This window comes from Perognathus longimembris, chromosome 28, assembly GCF_023159225.1.
Source record: "Perognathus longimembris pacificus isolate PPM17 chromosome 28, ASM2315922v1, whole genome shotgun sequence".
NCBI lineage: Eukaryota > Metazoa > Chordata > Mammalia > Rodentia > Heteromyidae > Perognathus > Perognathus longimembris.
Window position 1 is genome coordinate 97,980,559 of NC_063188.1, and position 18,734 is coordinate 97,999,292.

General features: G+C 36.8%; 1 protein-coding gene across 4 annotated transcripts in view; it reads right to left on the reverse strand.

The window, feature by feature from the left end:
• Pola1 (DNA polymerase alpha 1, catalytic subunit) overlaps positions 1 to 18,734 on the reverse strand; it is a 300,929-nt gene that overhangs the window by 256,716 nt on the left and 25,479 nt on the right. For all 4 annotated transcript variants that reach the window (XR_007209422.1, XM_048336784.1, XM_048336786.1 and 1 more), the window contains exons 11-20: positions 17,229 to 17,341; positions 16,155 to 16,271; positions 14,911 to 14,985; positions 13,671 to 13,809; positions 12,457 to 12,611; positions 8,861 to 8,945; positions 7,312 to 7,373; positions 5,114 to 5,203; positions 2,940 to 3,056; positions 415 to 590 (exon numbers count right to left, since the gene is read on the reverse strand). Coding sequence is in view for 3 of the 4 variants with exons in the window: in XM_048336784.1 (XP_048192741.1) it covers positions 415 to 590; positions 2,940 to 3,056; positions 5,114 to 5,203; positions 7,312 to 7,373; positions 8,861 to 8,945; positions 12,457 to 12,611; positions 13,671 to 13,809; positions 14,911 to 14,985; positions 16,155 to 16,271; positions 17,229 to 17,341 (1,129 nt within the window). In the remaining variant the exon portion in view is untranslated. The remainder of the gene's footprint in view (positions 1 to 414; positions 591 to 2,939; positions 3,057 to 5,113; positions 5,204 to 7,311; positions 7,374 to 8,860; positions 8,946 to 12,456; positions 12,612 to 13,670; positions 13,810 to 14,910; positions 14,986 to 16,154; positions 16,272 to 17,228; positions 17,342 to 18,734) is intronic.

Sequence of the window (18,734 nt, forward strand, 5' to 3'; positions counted from 1 at the left end):
ATCTCATGATTGAATACTGTTGGCTTTTTAATGAGAGCAGAGTACATACTCTGTGCTCTGTGTCTCATATCACATGATGCCCTGCACTATGCACTACCTCAGACCCTTATAACAAAAGATTATTACTAATTGAGGCCTCTCAAACCCAGACATCCAAAATTGTAAGCCAAAACAAATCTCTTTTCTCATTTATCCAGTATGTGCTGTTGTGTTTATTAGCAACAGAAAAATGGATAAAGATACACAGTAACCCAGGGAAAAGAGATACAAGTGGTCAGAGCTAGATTTATTTAGAAAGTCAATTACACAACTACTTAAAAACAATAAAAATATTTATTTTAATAAATAAATCAGAAGAAAATTTTAAAAAAGTTGACAATTTTCTGCTGAATTCTAAGGAATGCAAGATCATACCTATACATATTTCGTACATTCTCCGTTGGAATTACAACCCTTTCAGTTTTCAGAATCTGTTGAACCAGTTCTGTTAAATGGTAGCTTTTACAATGAATTAATTCCTTGGCTGAAATTTCCACATCACAAATCATTCGGCCACAGGTAGCATTTCTTTCACCAAATCCACTCCGGCTCTACAAAAGAGAGAAAAGGCAAATCCCATGAAAGAGCAGATACTGAGAATATTCCATTCTAACCTATTTTGAAGCTGACACCAAAATTACAATGATGGAATTCTTCTGTCATTTACCAGTCAAATATTTTTGAACACTTGCTATGTATCAGACATTGTTCTAGGCACTCTGGATATAGCAGTAAGCAAAATAGAAAAGATTCATTTTTATTGCAATAAATTTAAAAAACAGAGAACTGCTTATCACCAATGCAAGGCACTCAGTTCAAACCCTAGTAACACAAAAAAACATACACAAGAAATTTTATAGCTTTAGGAGGTAATAAACAGATGACAAAGAAGGAAAATAATGCAAGGTGAGAGGGAAAAGGATTTTGAAGGGACTGCATTTTAAATAGAGTGATCAGGGTAGAGCTCACTGAGAAGATGCCTTATAATGAAAAAAACAAAAGTATTTGGATGAAGTGCTAAACCTGCCCACAATAAAAATATAAGCAAGAAAAGCAAGAACAATAGCTCCAACTATGATGAAACTAAATCCACTTGAGGAATGGCTCAAGTGCTAGAGTTCCTGTCAAGCAAGAGCAAGGCCCTGATGTTAAACTCCAATGCTGCGAAAAGACAAAGAAAAGGACATGAGGCTTGAACTGAGGGCCTCACACACTGACCCACCAATGCTTGCTCATTCAGTTGGTGCTCTACCACTTAAGTCACATCTCCAGTCTAGATTTTTGCTGATTATTTGAAGGTGAAATCTCAGACTTTTCTGCCTGGGCTGGCTCCAAACCACAATCCTTTGAATCCCAGCCTTCTGAGTAGCTCCAATTACAGGTCTGAGTTACCTGGCTTCATTGTTTTCTTATAGCTCCCTTTCATTCATTCTTCTTCTGAATAATACTCTGGTTTCTGAAGCCTCCAACCCTGTCCTACTAAAGACTATCACTTTAGAAATGTATTCTATCTTTACTAACATGGCATTCTATATTTACTATTCCAAGATTTAACTGCTAATTTAAAAACTACCAATGGGCCAGGCCAGGTGCTGGTGGCTCCCACTTGTAATTCTAACTGCTCAGGAGGCTCAGATACAAAGATCATGGTTCGAAGCCAACTCAGGCAAGAAAGACCATGAGACTTTTATCTCCAATTGATCACCAAAAAGCTGAAAGTGGAACTATCACTCAAGTGGAGAACACTAGCCTTGAGGGGAAAAATAAAGCTCAGAGATAGCACCCAGGCCTTGAATTCAAACCCCAGGACCAACACATAAAAAAAGAAAAGAAACTGCCAGTGGCTTTTACAAATAAAATGCTGTATTCAAAAGAAGCTATGCTTAGTAGCAAAGTTATAATAGCACTATGGGGAGGGGGTAGTAAAAAAAAAATAAAATGAATGACTGAATGCATGGAAGAGAGTTAAAGAAACTCTAAATAATGGCCTTATACATTAGTCATTATTGCCTGAATTAGTTATTTCGTTAGGAGTTATAAAATCATGGACTTAGCCAGGTACCAGCAGCTCACATTTGTAATCCTAGCTACTCGGGAAGCAGAGATCTGAGGATCACAGTTCAAAGCCAATCCAGGACGAAAAGTCCCCAAGAGACTCTTATCTCCAATTAAGCACTCAAAAACTGGAAGTGGAGCTGTGGATCAAAGTGGTAGAGTGCTAGCCTTGAGCAAAAGAGTTCAGGGACAGCATCTAGGCCCTGAGTTCAAACTCTATGACTGGCAAAAAGAAAAAGAAAATGATAGACTTCCAATTCTGTCCATGTTTCTGAGTTCAATGTTTTCATTAATCAGCATGATTTGGTTACACTATATAATAGTTTATATAGTAAAGAAAGAATAGATAATCATTTCTCTTTCATTGTTAATTATCCAAATAGGAGGTAGGTACCAGCAGTACATATAGTAGCACATGTACTTTATGTGTTTGTTTGCTTGTCCAGGTTGTTACTGTTTTTAACTTCCTATTTTATGGAACATCCTATAACAAGATAAATCCTATTTCAAAGAAAATAGTGTTCTATGGTAGATATCAAATGTTTTAAAAAGCCAAACTTAGCTGGGCACCAGTGGCTCACACCTATAATACTAGCTAATCAGGAGGCTGAGATCTGAGGATCGTGGTTCAAAGCCAACCCTGGCAGAAAAATCCATGACTCTTATCTCCATTAAGTTTATTATAAGAAAAAGCCAGAATTGGTGCTGTGGCTCAAGTGGTAGAGCACTAACCTTGAACACAAAGAGGCTCAGAGACAGGGCCCAGGCCCAAAGGTCAAGACCCAGGATTGGCTAAATAAATTAAATTAAAATAAAATAAAAAGATTTTCCAAAATTATTATTACCCCAAGCTTTGGCATACTGGATCGCTTCAGCCGACTGATCTTAGACCAGTGAGGAACTTTGCACACATTAATTCTCTGCAGGAGCACTTCCAGTTCAAACCCATAAATATTATGACCCTAGTTAGAAAAAAGAAGGCAGCCAATAACATTAGAACAAATGCAAATTAGAGGAGTTTATCTTCAAATGCACAGGATTTCTTTGCCCTTTCTTTTCCTGGTCTCTAATTGAAGACATCATGAGCATACCTCCGATTGGGGGTCCTTTCTTCTTCAGGAATTTATTCATCAGCAGCATTCATTAGCTTTGACATTAACAAGGCTGCTAAACAGATTGCTGAAATAAACTTTATTTCATACTAATTGAAGCAAGGTTCATATGATGTATTTTAATTTGCAGTTCATGCCTCATAATGTCGGAGGCAAATGCAAATTTTAATGCCCCATACCTTTTCCATATCAGTAAATGCTCTTCAAACAATTTCATTTTGCTTCTTTGAAAACAGAAAACCTGCCTGTGTGATATGTCATTTTATGTAAGACTTCTTAGAAAAATTGTTTCAACTGTGAAAACTTGAGTTCAAATATTACTGATTTAGATCTTTAACTAATGTGCAAAAATTTTAATATATATTAGCAGTGAATAGTTCAAATAAGAATCTTGAAAAGAGGGACCAAAACTATATAGGACAGAAAATAACCCAAAAATGCAACCACAGCTTTCATTTCTATAATAATTTCCATTTTCTTTGTGAATACCATTACTTACATGATATGCTTATTCAAAATCTGAAGAGTAGTACATAGCTTTGTTACTAAGTTCAATTAAAAATATATACTATCACTTAGAATAGATAAAATCATACAGATTACAGTGGTGGTTGTCAGGGGACAAAGAAATGGAGACCAATGGGTACAGAGTTTTAGTTTTTAGAAGAGGAAGTTACAGAGGTGGTAATGGTATAGAGGTGGTAATAGTTGTAAAACATGAATGTAGTTAATAGCACTAAACTGTACACTTAAAGGTAGTCAACATGGTTAATTCTATTTTATATGTATCTTGCCAAGAGATAAAGATACACACACATATACACAGCACTGCTGTCTATTTAAAGACCTGATGGACATGAAGTTTCATTTCCAAATTATTGGGGTTCAGGCATCCACGCCATACCAGGATTTCTCACACACAGATGTGGTTTTAATTCCCTAAAGCTGGACCAGATATTCTAGGCTGTGACATCTCCTTGGTGTTCAAGATACAGTTATTAGAGGCTAGTTGCTGAATCAAAGCACTGTGAGTAGAATCTTCTTTGTGTCTTAAAGATGGATCTGGAATTAATTTAAGAGAATTAAGTGGGTGCAGACATTTGTAGCAACCCACAGTCTCTTAGTCCATTCCACAAACAGATAAAGGATCCAAGAGGAAAAAATGAACCTAAATGATATGGCAAACATTTCTACAAGGCTTCAATGTAACCAAATTACTCATACTAAATTTAAAATATAGGCACTTACAGTCTCTTAGCTCTGAAAAAGCAAAACTATAACTTGACAGATCCATTAATCCAAATAAAAGACAAAAGGATACCTAAGAAAAAGCTTACAAACAAGGGAGGCTAGAGGATGCATAAGAGCAAAATGTACCATAGAACTCCTAGGAAATGGATCACGCTACCTCAATGAATTATTAGCTTTCACTGTCTAGTAGAAACACCAGATTGTCAAGAGAAAACTCCTAGTCCTGAGCCTTCAAAAGAATGTACCATACAGATCTACTGAGCTCATAAGATACTTGAATTCGTTTCTGTGACCATTAGACAACTACACTACTAAGCAAAACTTCTGAAGATACTAACAATCTGTGCAGATGTTAACTGATATGTTCCTTTCTAAGAGTAAAATAAATTGGGTATCATAAACTACAATTTTAATTCAGAGGTGCTTTTATATTAGAAAAAAAAAAACTATATTACAGTGAGCTAAGATTTTTTCCCCCTTTCTATTAGCAGGAAGTACAGCTATTCCCACCAGTCCATAGAGTCATTTCGTTCTGAAAAGATTCTTTAGTCCTCACAAATAAATACCCAATAAAGACTAAATGATCAATGAAGTCACACTGAAAAGAACTAAGGAGTGAAGAGCTTCCCCACAACACAGATCAAACATCTACTCACCACAATGACATCAGGATCAATTTTGTGAACTTTTGCAAGGAAAAAACCTAGCAGTGTTCTTTCTGTTGCAGCAACCTCAACCTTCACATTCTGTTAGATAGAAACATACTTGTCACTGACTTTTTTGAGTACTGTGCCTTTGCTTCTCGTTCAAGCAGACTAAGATTTCGTAGGGCTAAATGCAAATACCCATTTCAAAACTAAATGCAGCAATGAAATTTCTGGTTCTGTTTATTATTATAATAACAATTTCACAGAGTCTCTGAGGAGCACATCCTAATAATATGCTGTGAATAACACAAAATTTTAAGTGCTAAGCAACATTAAGAACAGAAATGTCCTTCCACAGAGACATGTTTGTGCATTGGACACATTTTAAAGCATATAAATCACAGTATCTTTCAAAAATATCACTTTACGATATAATCCCTGGTAGACTTCACTGTCTGTATTTATCAGGCAAAGAAATCCCAAGGACTACATACACTAATCTCAAATAGTGGTGTGTGAATCAATAAACAAGAAACTAGACTAAAAACAAACATGTATTTAAGAACTACAAGTGCTTTAAGTATAAATCAAATTTATCTTCACACAAAGGCTACCATAGATAACTAAATATAAATTAGATAACCAGAAAATATATTCTTATTATCAAAATCTCTTCAAATGAAAGTTGATGGCTCTTATGTTTTCTAACATGAGCTCAGTTTTCTAAAATGTCAGCTTGACTCTAAGAATTTTCGTTTAATTTTATTTGACTAAGTACTTCAGAGCATGACTCAAATGATAGCCTAAGCCTGATAGCAGCCACTAACTACTGGACTTCTCGTGCTAATTTAATTTACAAGTGAAGCCCAACAAGGTTGCTATCATTTAATTTTGTCACATGAAGACACTGACATTGACAAATAAATCTATGAATGTCTCAATACTATAAATTCTTTTGTCTTTTTTATGTTACTGGAGTTTAAACTCAGCTTTGTGCTTACTAGCAGTTCTCTACCACTTGTGCAGGCCCCTGGCCCTTTTTGCTGGATTCTTTCTTTCCTTTTTTGTTCCTTCCTCCACCCCACCAAAATAGGGTCTCACTTTTTGCCTGGACTGGTCTAGGCCACAATCCTCCTATTTAAGCTCCCTGAATTGCTGATATGACAGGTGCATATCCTAGTGTTCAGTTATTTTTAAAAACTGAGATTAAGTCATCTAAAATTTTCCCTAGACTGGTCTTCAACTAGATTGGTCTTCCCAATCTCAGACTCACAAGGAGCTAGGATAATAGGCATGAGCCACTGAACTTGGCTAAAAAAAGAAATTCTTAACACTGAATATATTAACTTTTATGAAAACCCCACTAAAATTGTACTACTCACTCATTTTTTTTGCCAGTCCTAAGACTTGAACTCGGGGCCTGGGCACTGTCCCTGAGCATCTTTTTGCTCAAGGCTAGCACTCTACCACTTGAGCCACAGCGCCCCTTCTGGCTTTTTATGTGGTACTGAGGGAATCGAATCCAGGGCTTCATGCACAGTAGGCAAACACTCTACCACTAAGCCACATTCTCAGCCCCACACTAATATTTTTATAAGGGTACCTAATTTCTTCATGGAAAACATTGGAAGTTTAGAGATCATTGACCATGTTATATAGCCCTATAATAGCCACAGTATTCCCAACTTCACTTGGTTGCCCTAACCCAACACCTTCCCAAAACAATTAAGATCGTTCATTCAGGAAAAGCTTCCAGGTGAGCCATCTGAAGTCTAACCATGTACTAGTACATTACTTTCAGATGATAAACATGTAGACCTTTTAAAATAATGTTTCTATGGGCTGGGAAGGTAGCTTAGCAGTAGAGTTCTTGCCTAGTATGCATGAAGCCCTGGGTTCTATTCTTAAGTACCATATAAACAGAAAAAGTCAGAAGTGGTGTAGTGGCTCAAATGGTGGAGTGCTATCTTTGAGCAAAAAGAAGCCAGGGACAGTGCCCAGGCTCTGAGCTCAAGCCCCAGGACTGAGAAAAAAAATGTTTCTAGTTTTTGGTTTCTAACACATTTTACTGGGCTTATGATAAACTCTGATCTAGCAACATCTAATAAAATACATAACTACCTCATCTCTACTAATCTATACCAATCTCCCATTCTCTTTCCCAACAAATAGTTCTTCATATCTAAGAGGAACAATAAGTTATTTACCTTTTCCTTGATGACTTCATTAAAAGCATAAGGAAATATACAGTCCATTGGTTTAGAAACAACTGTAAGAAAGAAACAATACCCATCTTAGTCCAAATTCAGGTAATATGCACTACATGTCTCCAAATGAAAACCACATTAAACATATGTCAAATATCACCTAATTCCTACAACTAAGAAGGTCAAGTAATTCCACTTGTCATGTTGTTGAACCTTAAAGGAATAGCCAGAACCCTATGTCTACACACCTATTAAAATTGCTTTGAAAACATTTGTTATCGACTGGAATTAAAATGGAGGATTATAATAATCTTCACCAAAGGAAATTCAATCCATAGCCTCACCGAGTATAAAACAAAGGAATTTAGTTCAATTTTTGCAAAGTTGGAAAAAATCAAGATGACCAAAGTTTCATTTACTACACCAATTTTTTTTTTGCTTCACATCATAGTTGTTCACACATTAATACATATACTGAGGAGGTAAATAAATGCATATTAAAGTCCCTACGACTGTTCTGATCCACATATTTCCTAGGCTATTATCACTTTTCCCATGTGTTTTAACTATTTAAGGAGTAACTAGGGCTGGGAATATGGCCTAGTGGTAAAGTGCCTGCCTCGTATATATATGAAGCACTGGGTTCGATTCCTCAGCACCACATATATACAAAAAAGCTGGAAGTGGCACTGTGGCTCAAGCCTTGAACAAAAAGAAGCCAGGGACACAGTGCTCAGGCCCTGAGTTCAAGCCCCAGGACTGGCAAAAAAAAAAAAGGAGGGCTGGGGATATAGCCTAGTGGCAAGAGTGCCTGCCTCATATACACGAGGCCCTAGGTTCGATTCCCCAGCACCACATATACAGAAAACGGCCAGAAGCGGCGCTGTGGCTCAAGTGGCAGAGTGCTAGCCTTGAGCGGGAAGAAGCCAGGGACAGTGCTCAGGCCCTGAGTCCAAGGCCCAGGACTGGCCAAAAAAAAAAAAAAAAGGAGTAATTATACCTCGCACAATCCTCTCGATCTGTTTCCTAGTAGCATTTTCTTAATACCCAAAAAAGAGGAGAAGCTGCCCAAGTTAAGTTCTGATTAGGAACTGGAAAAGATCCCAGGAAACATAATATATCAGTAGTGCCATTCATTCCCTCTCTCATTAAGAAATGTATTTAACTGACCAAGCTCTCACATGAAATATATCAGAATTCTCCCAGGAGACTGACTCAAAATACAAATGTAGAATTCTATGAAACTGTTTCACCCACTGCATTTTATGCATAGCACAACTCAACTCTGATTTGATATTACCGATTTGATAACTCCTCACAAATAGGTAAACATCATTTATTCCTTGGCATCTTGCCTGATCACACACACAATTAAAAATTGGCCAATAAAGCTTAGTTTCCACAGCTGAAAACAACCTTCTTTAACAATATGCACTAACTACTCTTGAAAACAATTTTTGAAAAACAAGTTACTGATCCAACAGCTGGAGAAAATAAGAAAAAATTTAAATCAACCCATTAGTAAACCAACTCTTAAAAAAATCCATACCACAGAAGTGTGACTGAAAGGGTGGCTGTGGGGGCGCTTTGTCTAATTCAAAATGGTGATGAACCAAAGCTGCCATAGCAATAATCTGCAAAGAAAAGAGATGGAAAACAATCACCAGACACTTATTACATTCTCAACTGTCATGAAAACCATCAAGGATATAAAGATATTGAAGTTCATATGAATACTTCTAACTTGACTATGAAAAATATTTAAATAACTTTAAAAAATATAGAGAAGCAGGGAGAATAAAATTGACTCCCACAAATCCATCACCTACTTCCAACTACCAACTCATCTACAGCCCTACCTATTTCCTGCTTCCTCCCAGATCATTTCTGAAGCAAACCCAGACATATTATTTTACCTGGAACTATTTCACCATGAATAGCTGAAACAGGGCTTTCCAATCTCAGGATTATTGACATTTTACACAAATAACTTTGCCATGGAGACAATCTAGAGCACTATAGGATGTTTAGCAGCATCTTAGACTATACTCACTAGATGCTAGTAGTACCATTCCTACCTCCTATTCACCCAATCCCTGCGTCGAGGCAATCAAAATGTACCTTCAGGGTACATTCTTGCTCTGTTGAGAACCATAACTCTAATTTTAAGATTAAATAACCATATTGTAACCAAATACAATGATCTCATCTAAAATGATAATAATTCCTTAAAAATGGGCAGGATTTATGTTCAACATTTTCCAAATCATCTCAATTTTATTTACCAAATAGGGCCCATACATTACAAATAGCTGATATATCAAAATTACAAGTACAACCTCAGCCCACCAATCATTTCCCTACAATTGGTATTTAAGAAATTGAGTCGTCAGTCCTGAAGGTTCCATTATGTGGATTTCACTTTCTATATTCTAATCATGTCATTTAATGAATTCTTCTGCCTTTAAATTCATAGTTAAATCAAAAGACTGCATCAAAACCAGTTCTAAATTTCTAGCAAGTATAATTTATAGGTATTACTAATGTCTTCTGTCAGAAGACAAGCATACAATGTCTGCTTTCAATGGTATGAGATAACAGCTAACTAATCATTGGCTACATCAAATTATTTCATTAGACATTGCAAAATGGTAATGCTTTATTTCCTTCACATGTTTGGCTGCCACAATTATTTGTTTCAGCTGAAGGCATGGCTCCAGTGGCTAGCTGTATGCAAGAACTGTTTCAGAAAAGTCAGGATAGGCTAGGAATGTGGCTTAGTTGTAGAGCGCTTGCCGAGCATGCATGAAGCCCTGGGTTTGGTTCCTCAGCACCACATAAACAGAAAAAGTTGGAAGTAGTGCTGTGGCTAGAGTGGTAGAGTGCTAGCCTTGAGCAAAAGAAGCCAAGGGACAGCACCCAGGCCCTGAGTTCAAGCCCCAGGACTGGCAAAAAAGAAGTTACGATAAATCTTATATATAATAATTTACAAAATAATGATTTCATTTTCCACCTTCCCTCATAAGTGACCAACTTGGCAATGAGAATATCATTTTGAACTCAGTCCTTCTGTTGCTCTTATCCTTATAATATTCACACTGGATTTATCTTTAGATAGTAGGAAACTTTTCAAGCTGTTTTCTAGGTCCTTTTGACAGATCCTCAGTAAGTTTTAATATGGTCCTTATTTACTGATACAAGATGTTCCAGACTTACCTTAGACATCTTTCTGTTCTCTGCTCTTCTCCACAGAGCCCTATTTCCTTTACTAGGAAATGGTATGTGGAAACCTCAATCTGGACCCTAGGAATGGATGCTTCTTTTAACTAAGCACTAAGTAAACCTTTCACAAACAATTTATTAACTCTAGTCATCTACTGTATAAATTATTTTTGAAAACCTCAAACTCTGGGCTGGGAATGTGGCTTAGTGGTAGAGTGCTTGCCTACCATGCATGAAGCCCTGGGTTCCATTCCTCAGCACCACATAAAGAGAAAAGGCCGGAAGCGGCTCTGTGGTTCAAGTGGTAAAGTGCTGCTAGCCTTGAGCAAAAGAAGCTCAGAAACAGTGCCCAAGCCCTGAGTTCAAGCCCCAGAACTGGCAAAAAAGATCAAGACCTGGGAGCTAGAAGCCAGCACCTCATGCCTATAATCCTAGCTTTTTAAGAGGGAGATGTTGGGATGACCACAGCGTAAGACCAGCACAGGAAAAGAGTTCTCATGGACACAGTGGCGCATGCTTTCCATCCCAGCTATAGCAGGAAGCATAATATGAGAACAGCCTAAAGGAAATAGAAAGACACTATCTCAAAGATGACTAGAGAGCAAAAAAAGGCTGGAGGTATGGATCAAATGATAGAGCACCTGCGTAGCAGATTTGAAGCACTGATTGCAAACCTCAGTACACCCTCCCCTACCATAAAAAAACAAAAACAGGGGCTATGGATATAGCTCAGTGACATGGAGTGCTTAAACCTACTTAAGGTCTTAAATTCAATCCCTATCATAACCAAAAATAAATACATAAATAATGGTTTAATAAGTGAAAAGATTTTTAAAAAGATCACCATCAATGACAAAAAGAACTTGTACACAAACACATAAAATTGTCATTAACCACACTGAGCCAAATATAAGCATAAAAAATGATAAGTTGCACTAGTGGTTCACACCTGTAATCCTATGAAGCTGATATCTGAGGATCACTGTTCAAAGCCAGCCCAGGCTGGAAAGGTCAAGAGAGTATCCATCTCCAATTAACTAGCCAGAAGTGGAGCTGTGGCTCAAGGAGTACAGTGCTAGCTTGCCTTGAGCAAAATAGTTCAAGGACAGCAACCAGGTTGGCACAAAAAAATTTAAAAACAGTAAATAAAAAAAAAGAGGTACCTACAGGCACCAGTGGCTCACACCTATCTATGATCCTAGACACTCAGGAGGCTGAGACTTGGGAGGATTATGGTTTGAAGCTAGGCTGGGCAGATAAGTCTGAGAGACTGGAGGCATGGTGGCTTAAGTCGTGAAGTATAAGCCATAAGCAAAGAAGCCAAGCAAGACTGAAGCCAAGCAATGATGACAAGTCACCAACCTGAAGCTCCAGTACTGGCACACAGGAAAAAACAAAACAAAACAGGTTTTGAGTAGCTCAAGTGGTAGTGTGCCCTAACAAGCCCTAAGTTCAAACAAAAGGAAAGGATGAAGAGATGGAGGAGAGGGGAGAAGAGAAGAGGAGAAGGGAGGGGAGGAGAGGGAAATGTACATGCTTTGAGAAGTACATGAAAAAAGAGTTAAAATGACACAATGCCCGAGACCAGCTTTAAAAATATTTCAAGCAAAATGAAGGGAAAGGAAGATAAATGTCACACAAAATCTTAACAATGAATATGTATGATAAGCACAGGAAGTTTACTACATTATTTTCTATGGCCACTTAAAAAACAAAAATACCTTTAAATATATATATACAATTTATTTCAGCAATTTAAAATTGCAATACAAGACAAATTTAATTCATTCTTCAAAGTAGAGTTTGACAGTGAATAAGTATTCTTTCCCTTCCAAAACCAACATTCTCTTGCAGAATAGCTATACAAGTTCAAACAAGTATTGTAAAGAAGGCATACATACAAAATCTGTACGATTTCTTTACCTCATTTTGATGGTTCTTTACATTCTGCATTGTCTTCATGCTAAAAGACATCACTACAAGTGGAGGAGGACCAACATCCTTAATTACATTCACAAAGTCTGGTTTCAAAGCCAGTACTTCAAATTTACACCAACTGATTGGCTGATTCAAAAGCTCTGAAAAGGAATAGATGTAATACATCAATAGATACTTACTGAAAATGTACTATAATTATGACATCTGTGATTAACTGGGATATTCTTCAATCCTCTCTTCTAATAAGAATGACATCACATCTAACTAAACATTAAGATTCTTTTTTTTTTCTTTTGCCAGTCATGGGCTTGAACTCAGGGCCTGAGCACTGTCTCTGGCTTCTTTTTGTTTAAGGCTAGCACTCTACCACTTGAGCCACAGCGCCACTTCTGGCTTTTTCTATAAATGTGGTACTGAGGAATCGAACCCAGGACTTCATGAATGTGAGGCAAGTTCTCTACCACTAGGCCATATTCTCAGCCCTAAACATAAGATTATAAAATCCTCTCTTATAATGCTGTATCATCTAACTAAATAGAAGACAAATTAGTGGGTGGTACGCAAATCTATATGTGTGCTCAATTTCTCAGGAAAAAGATCTGTAAGTTTTATAAAATGCTCCAAGGAAAAGGCTAAGATAGGCTTTTAAATAAATCAAAATAATGTCCAAGCAGTGAATGGCTCACACATATAATGCTAGCTACTCAGGAGGTTGAGATCTAGAGGACTGCAATTCAAGGCATCTGACAGAAAACTCTGTGAGATGCCAAAATAATCATCAAAAGAACAGGCTAGGGCTGGGGATATGGCCTAGTGGCAAGAGTGCTTGCCTGGTATACATGAAGCCCTGGGTTCAACAGCCCAGCACCACATATACAGAAAATGGCCAGAAGTGGCACTGTGGCTCAAGTGGCAGAGTGCTAGCTTTGAGCAAAAGGAAGCCAGGGACAGTGCTCAGGCCCTGAGTCCAAGCCCCAGGACTGACAACAAGAAAAAAAGGAACAGGCTAGAAATGTGGCTCAAGTGGTAGAACATCAGCTGAGCAATCAAGCTGAATCTAGCACAAGGCACTGGGTTCAAACTTCAGTACCACAAAAAATTATAGAAATAAACAATGCTTTGGAGGAATCTTAAAAATTTTAACTTCCTTTTAAGAAACCACGTCATCTACCGGTAATCTACTTAGCATTTGTCCTTACGTGGGTTTTTTACTTCAAGCCAACAAGGTCCTTTGATCTTTCTGTTCATCAAGAATAGTTCCAAGCTGGATGTATTGGTCCCAAATACATGAGAAAATGTTTCTCCTTTCAAACCCTGAGGAAGCTGTGGCATTTCAGCCTAAAAAAGGAAAAATAAAAATCTCTTTCGTTTAAAAACTATTACTTCACATTTTTCAGTCTATATTTGAAATAAACAAAAGGCTCTCTATGTAGAAGAAACCCCTTTGATATATATGAAATGTAATTTGCCACAAATGAAATCCAAAACAATTCACAGTAGGAAACAAAAACAATTCACAATGACAAAATAATGCATCTTGATGATACCCATTAGAAGAAAAATAGGACAAGAAGCTCCCCCAAAAACAAAATTTCTGTCCAGAGATGTACATGCCTCACTGATAAAGAATAGCCAAGTAAGTAGCACTCCATTAGAAGAATGGAAAGCAATAGAGTGAAACTCATTGAAAATGCTTCCATGTATTTTGCATCACCACTGTCAAAAACATTTCTTAAAAGTTTCTCTTTTCCAACATCATGGGATCAAAACACTAGAACAGAGGTAAAAAGAGGTTAAAGTCCAGTTAATTAACACCCCACAGAAATGACCTTGCCTGCCATAGGAGCAAGAGGAGCACTATTGCGATGCTACTGACACTCCTCTCTCACCTTTCAACTGCTCACAAGAGACACTTCAACAGACTAATGATGTCCAACTCCATCATGTAGCATTTATTCCACTTGACAAATTGTTGTGCTGTTCCAATTCATTTAAAGATACATACTTAAGGGGCTGGGGATATAGCCTAGCGGCAAGAGTGCCTGCCTCGGATACACGAGGCCCTAGGTTCGATTCCCCAGCACCACATATACAGAAAACGGCCAGAAGCGGCGCTGTGGCTCAAGTGGCAGAGTGCTAGCCTTGAGCGGGAAGAAGCCAGGGACAGTGCTCAGGCCCTGAGTCCAAGGCCCAGGACTGGCAAAAAAAAAAAAAAAAAAAAAAAAAGATACATACTTAAAAGCAGAGAAAAGCAGTATAACCTGTAGTCTATGTACTTAAATTAATTTTACCCATTTCAATTATTCATTTCTGTACGTCCACCTCAATGAACTGTGGGTTTAAAGAATCTTAAATATTTCTAATTGAAAGCCAGATGAATGTTCAAAAACAGAAAAATGCTGAAAAGCAACACCCAGTAATTTTCTTAGTTTGACTTACCGAGTATCTAACTTCTAAGTACTCAGACTTTTCTGGAACATCAGGTATTTCAAAAGCGTAATTCTTTTCCACTGTCTGGATAAGTAGATATTTTAAAACTCATTAGGACAAAAATGCTTCAAACATTACATTAGTCAATAACTAATACATGAAAAAATGTTCCTGTATTTAAACATCATGTAGCCAGTATCCTTACAGAACACAAAGGTAAGTAAAGCCAGAAAGTCATCCTTTCCTCTTCCAACTTCTACAGAAACAGTGACGAAATGCTAAAAGAACTTCTAAACAATAAATTACATTTTCGTTGCAATTTTATGGTATTCGATTATTTGTTACTATTTGATGTTAAGGAACTTCATCTTGCTAAAAAAAATTGTAATTGGAGCTCATATGACTGAGTAATGATTATGTGTCAAGGACTTTTAATCAGTTAGTATGAATTGATCCAATAAGTTCTTAATTTCAACAACTTAGAAGGCCCTATTTCTCAGCATTGGGCACTTATGCAGTCACGTACCAGTAGCCAGCACTATAAGATTTAAAGTACAAGTAATCAGGCCCTAGTACCTATGTTCTTTACCACTAAACCACATCACTTAGCTTTGTTTGTGGTTCATTTGTTTGCAGTACTGCAGTACTTTGTATAAAGATGTGGCTTGCCACAATTAAAAAGCTCAAAAATTAAGATTGTATCTTTAGCAACTCAATTTTCCCTTTGTGGTTAATTACTATTAACAACCAGTGTTTTGAGTGGTCTTTCAACCCCCAAAATTATGGCCAAAGACATCAAAATCAAGAAAATATATATTATACAACACATGAGCAAAATATTTCCATTTTATTAGAAGTAGCATCATATTCCCAGATTTCCTCAAGACAAAAACTTGCTTAACTTTCTAATCAAAATATACTGGAAATAACTAATATAAACAAAATAAGAATCGTTTCTTCTCCATTTCAGAATAATAGTACATGATATTTTATCAACACAAGAAGCAATTAATTTGCTTTGAATTATCTTTCTTTAAAATGCATGGCCATTACTTCATAAGCATTTTAAAGGAAAGTAAAACTTATTTACAAATCTAATATAGTGTTACTATGTTCAAACAACTGAGATTTCCATTCTAGGAGTTATAGGCATGCCAAAGGCATTTTGCATAAAGTAGATACATAATAACTATTTCTAAATTCAGGAAATAAAAACAAAGGGCCAGAAAAAAATTTCATCATCAAATACAAACCTTGGACTTGAACTTCATAATCTTATATTTTGCTGCTATACTCTCATCAAACTCATCATAAATATCCTTCATTGTAACTGGAGCTCCAGTTTCATTTCCTGTATTTAGATCGATTCTCTGTTCACCCATGGAGAGGAGAATGAAGGAGAAAAAAGTGTTCATAATATCTTCTCGGCTACCAGAAACCCAAGTCTAAATCAATGTTCATCCTCATCCATTTAAACAGTTAATAGAAATCTCACAGATGAATTCAAAGACACAGAGCATTAAAAAAAAGTACTAAACCCAATGTCCTAGTGTTCCCAATGCATCATAAAAACAAATCAGAGATAAAAGCAATCAATCCTATAAAATGGGAAATAAGTTATAAATCCTGACCAAGAAGCTCTACAGTTCAATTCAGATTGGGAGCGACAAATAACTAGGACTGAGAAGATTGGAGATGTTAAAACTCCTAATAAAAAGGGAGAAGCTGCCGAGCACTGGTGGCTTACACCTGTAATCCTAGCTCCTCAGGAGGCTGAGATCTTAGGATCATCGTGTAAACCAGCCTGAGCAGGAAAGTCTGTGAGACTCCTATCTCCAATTAACCACCAGAAAACTGGAAGTGGGGCTGTGGCTCAAAGAGGCAGAGCATTAGCCTTGAGCAAAAAGAACTCAGGGACATTGCCCAAGTCCTGAGTTCAAGCCTCATGACTGACAAAAGAAAGGGGGAACTGATTTTGTTAAGTGGCCATGAAAACAATGTCATGGCTGTGTATGTAGTAAAAGCATGAAAACTGGAGACAAATGTGTTAAAGCCTTAGTCTCCACCCTAATTATTAAGTACGGGAGTAAAGGAAAAGATAGTATTATATATTAAAACTCAAGACGTTTTTCCTAACTTGAAAAACTCAGTTCTACTTAATTTTTCTACTTTTCCAAATCTCTAATGCAACTGTTGACAATTAGTGGTCGGACAAAAGAATTCCGGTTATAGAAAATTCCTACCCTGTTGAATGATAGAGTTGGCAGAATACAGAATGTATATTATATACAATCACTGAGAACTAAAAGTGTATCGCTAGCATTTACCATTTCACGAGGAAGGAAGTACAATGTTCGCTCAATGTTTTTCACCATGATACAACAGCTCACATGGGTCTTGGCTGAATCAACCCAAACTTTGCCAAACAGAAATACCACACCTAAAAGTGTAAGGAGAATCATGACAAAATGAAACATTTCAATTATATGCAATGAAAAGGACAAAATAAGTGCACAACTGAATGTGTCCAAATATCTATGTCTTCATGGTAATTCATGTGAACAGAAAATATGTATCTGCTATCCACTCCCTAAGTCAGATCAGTCCATTACTCAGTACTTACACCATACACACTACCACAACTGTACATACAACCTGTCACCACTGGAGAAAGGAAAGAGAATAAGTCTCTAATTTGGCAAAAACACTTTATCTATGACTACAGTTATCCAGGTTAAGAGAAATAAAATCAGCCAATTATTCTCTAACAAATTTGCTATTTAAAGTATCTTATGAGAACTTACAAATCTGAGAATTCTCACTTTTTTAGTACTTGAAATTACTGATAGAAACTAATATTCATGTATCAAGCTAAGAATGGCACATCAGTACTTTTCTATATGGAAACCTGTATTTAGAAAATCAAAATTTATCTCTTTTTCCTGCATGTAATAGTAAATACTCCTAATAGGGTTACACTATAATCTATTTCACCCTTATCTACCTAACAAGCTACTTAAATATCTGGCTAGACAGAATTAATGATAGTCTTGTCTTTTCTATTTCAGTTTAACAAAGGTTTAATCAGTAGACACCTTCCTTCTGAAATCCTTAAATAATAAATACCACAACATAAAAACTTGCCTGTTCTCAATATCAAGTCATTATTCATGAAAACTGGCCATCAAGAAAGGACTAAAGATTTGATCACCAGCCCAAGGGATGGTCACTTTGCAAAACCTGGGCTCTGTGAATTACACATCAGTAATCAACATAACCACGCAACCCAGCCACTTATCTGAGACACTGGGAAAATTGTGACACATACAAAGGTTACTGTTCACAAAAACAATTACCCCAGTTTCATAAGACAGCTCATCAGTGTTTCTTTTTGTCACTCATCCTGGTACAAATAAGAGCATCTACAGGTTTTCATTTTTGCAGATGATTAAAACTCCCACAAGAGTTGTGTGATTTTCAGTGGAGAGGGGGGAGAACAGAAGGGACAAGGGAGAGGGAAGAAAAGACTATGGGGATGATTTAAAGAAAAAAATCACAGTAGCTCAGAAAATTAGAAGTCATCCTCACAACAGCTAAAGATGGAAAAACAAAATTCCATGCAAAGAAAAATAAAGACCCTAATATTGGATTCAAAGATTCAAATAGCTCATTTTACAGTCAAACTAATATCACACTTCATGCAACACATTTGACACTGTTTATGCCTCATTTGCCACAAAAAGATCATGGTAAACAAAGATTACATTCCCCCAAAGTTACTAGCTGAAACCAGGTGCAGTAGGATTATTCAACCTTGAAAAAGTCGTAATGAA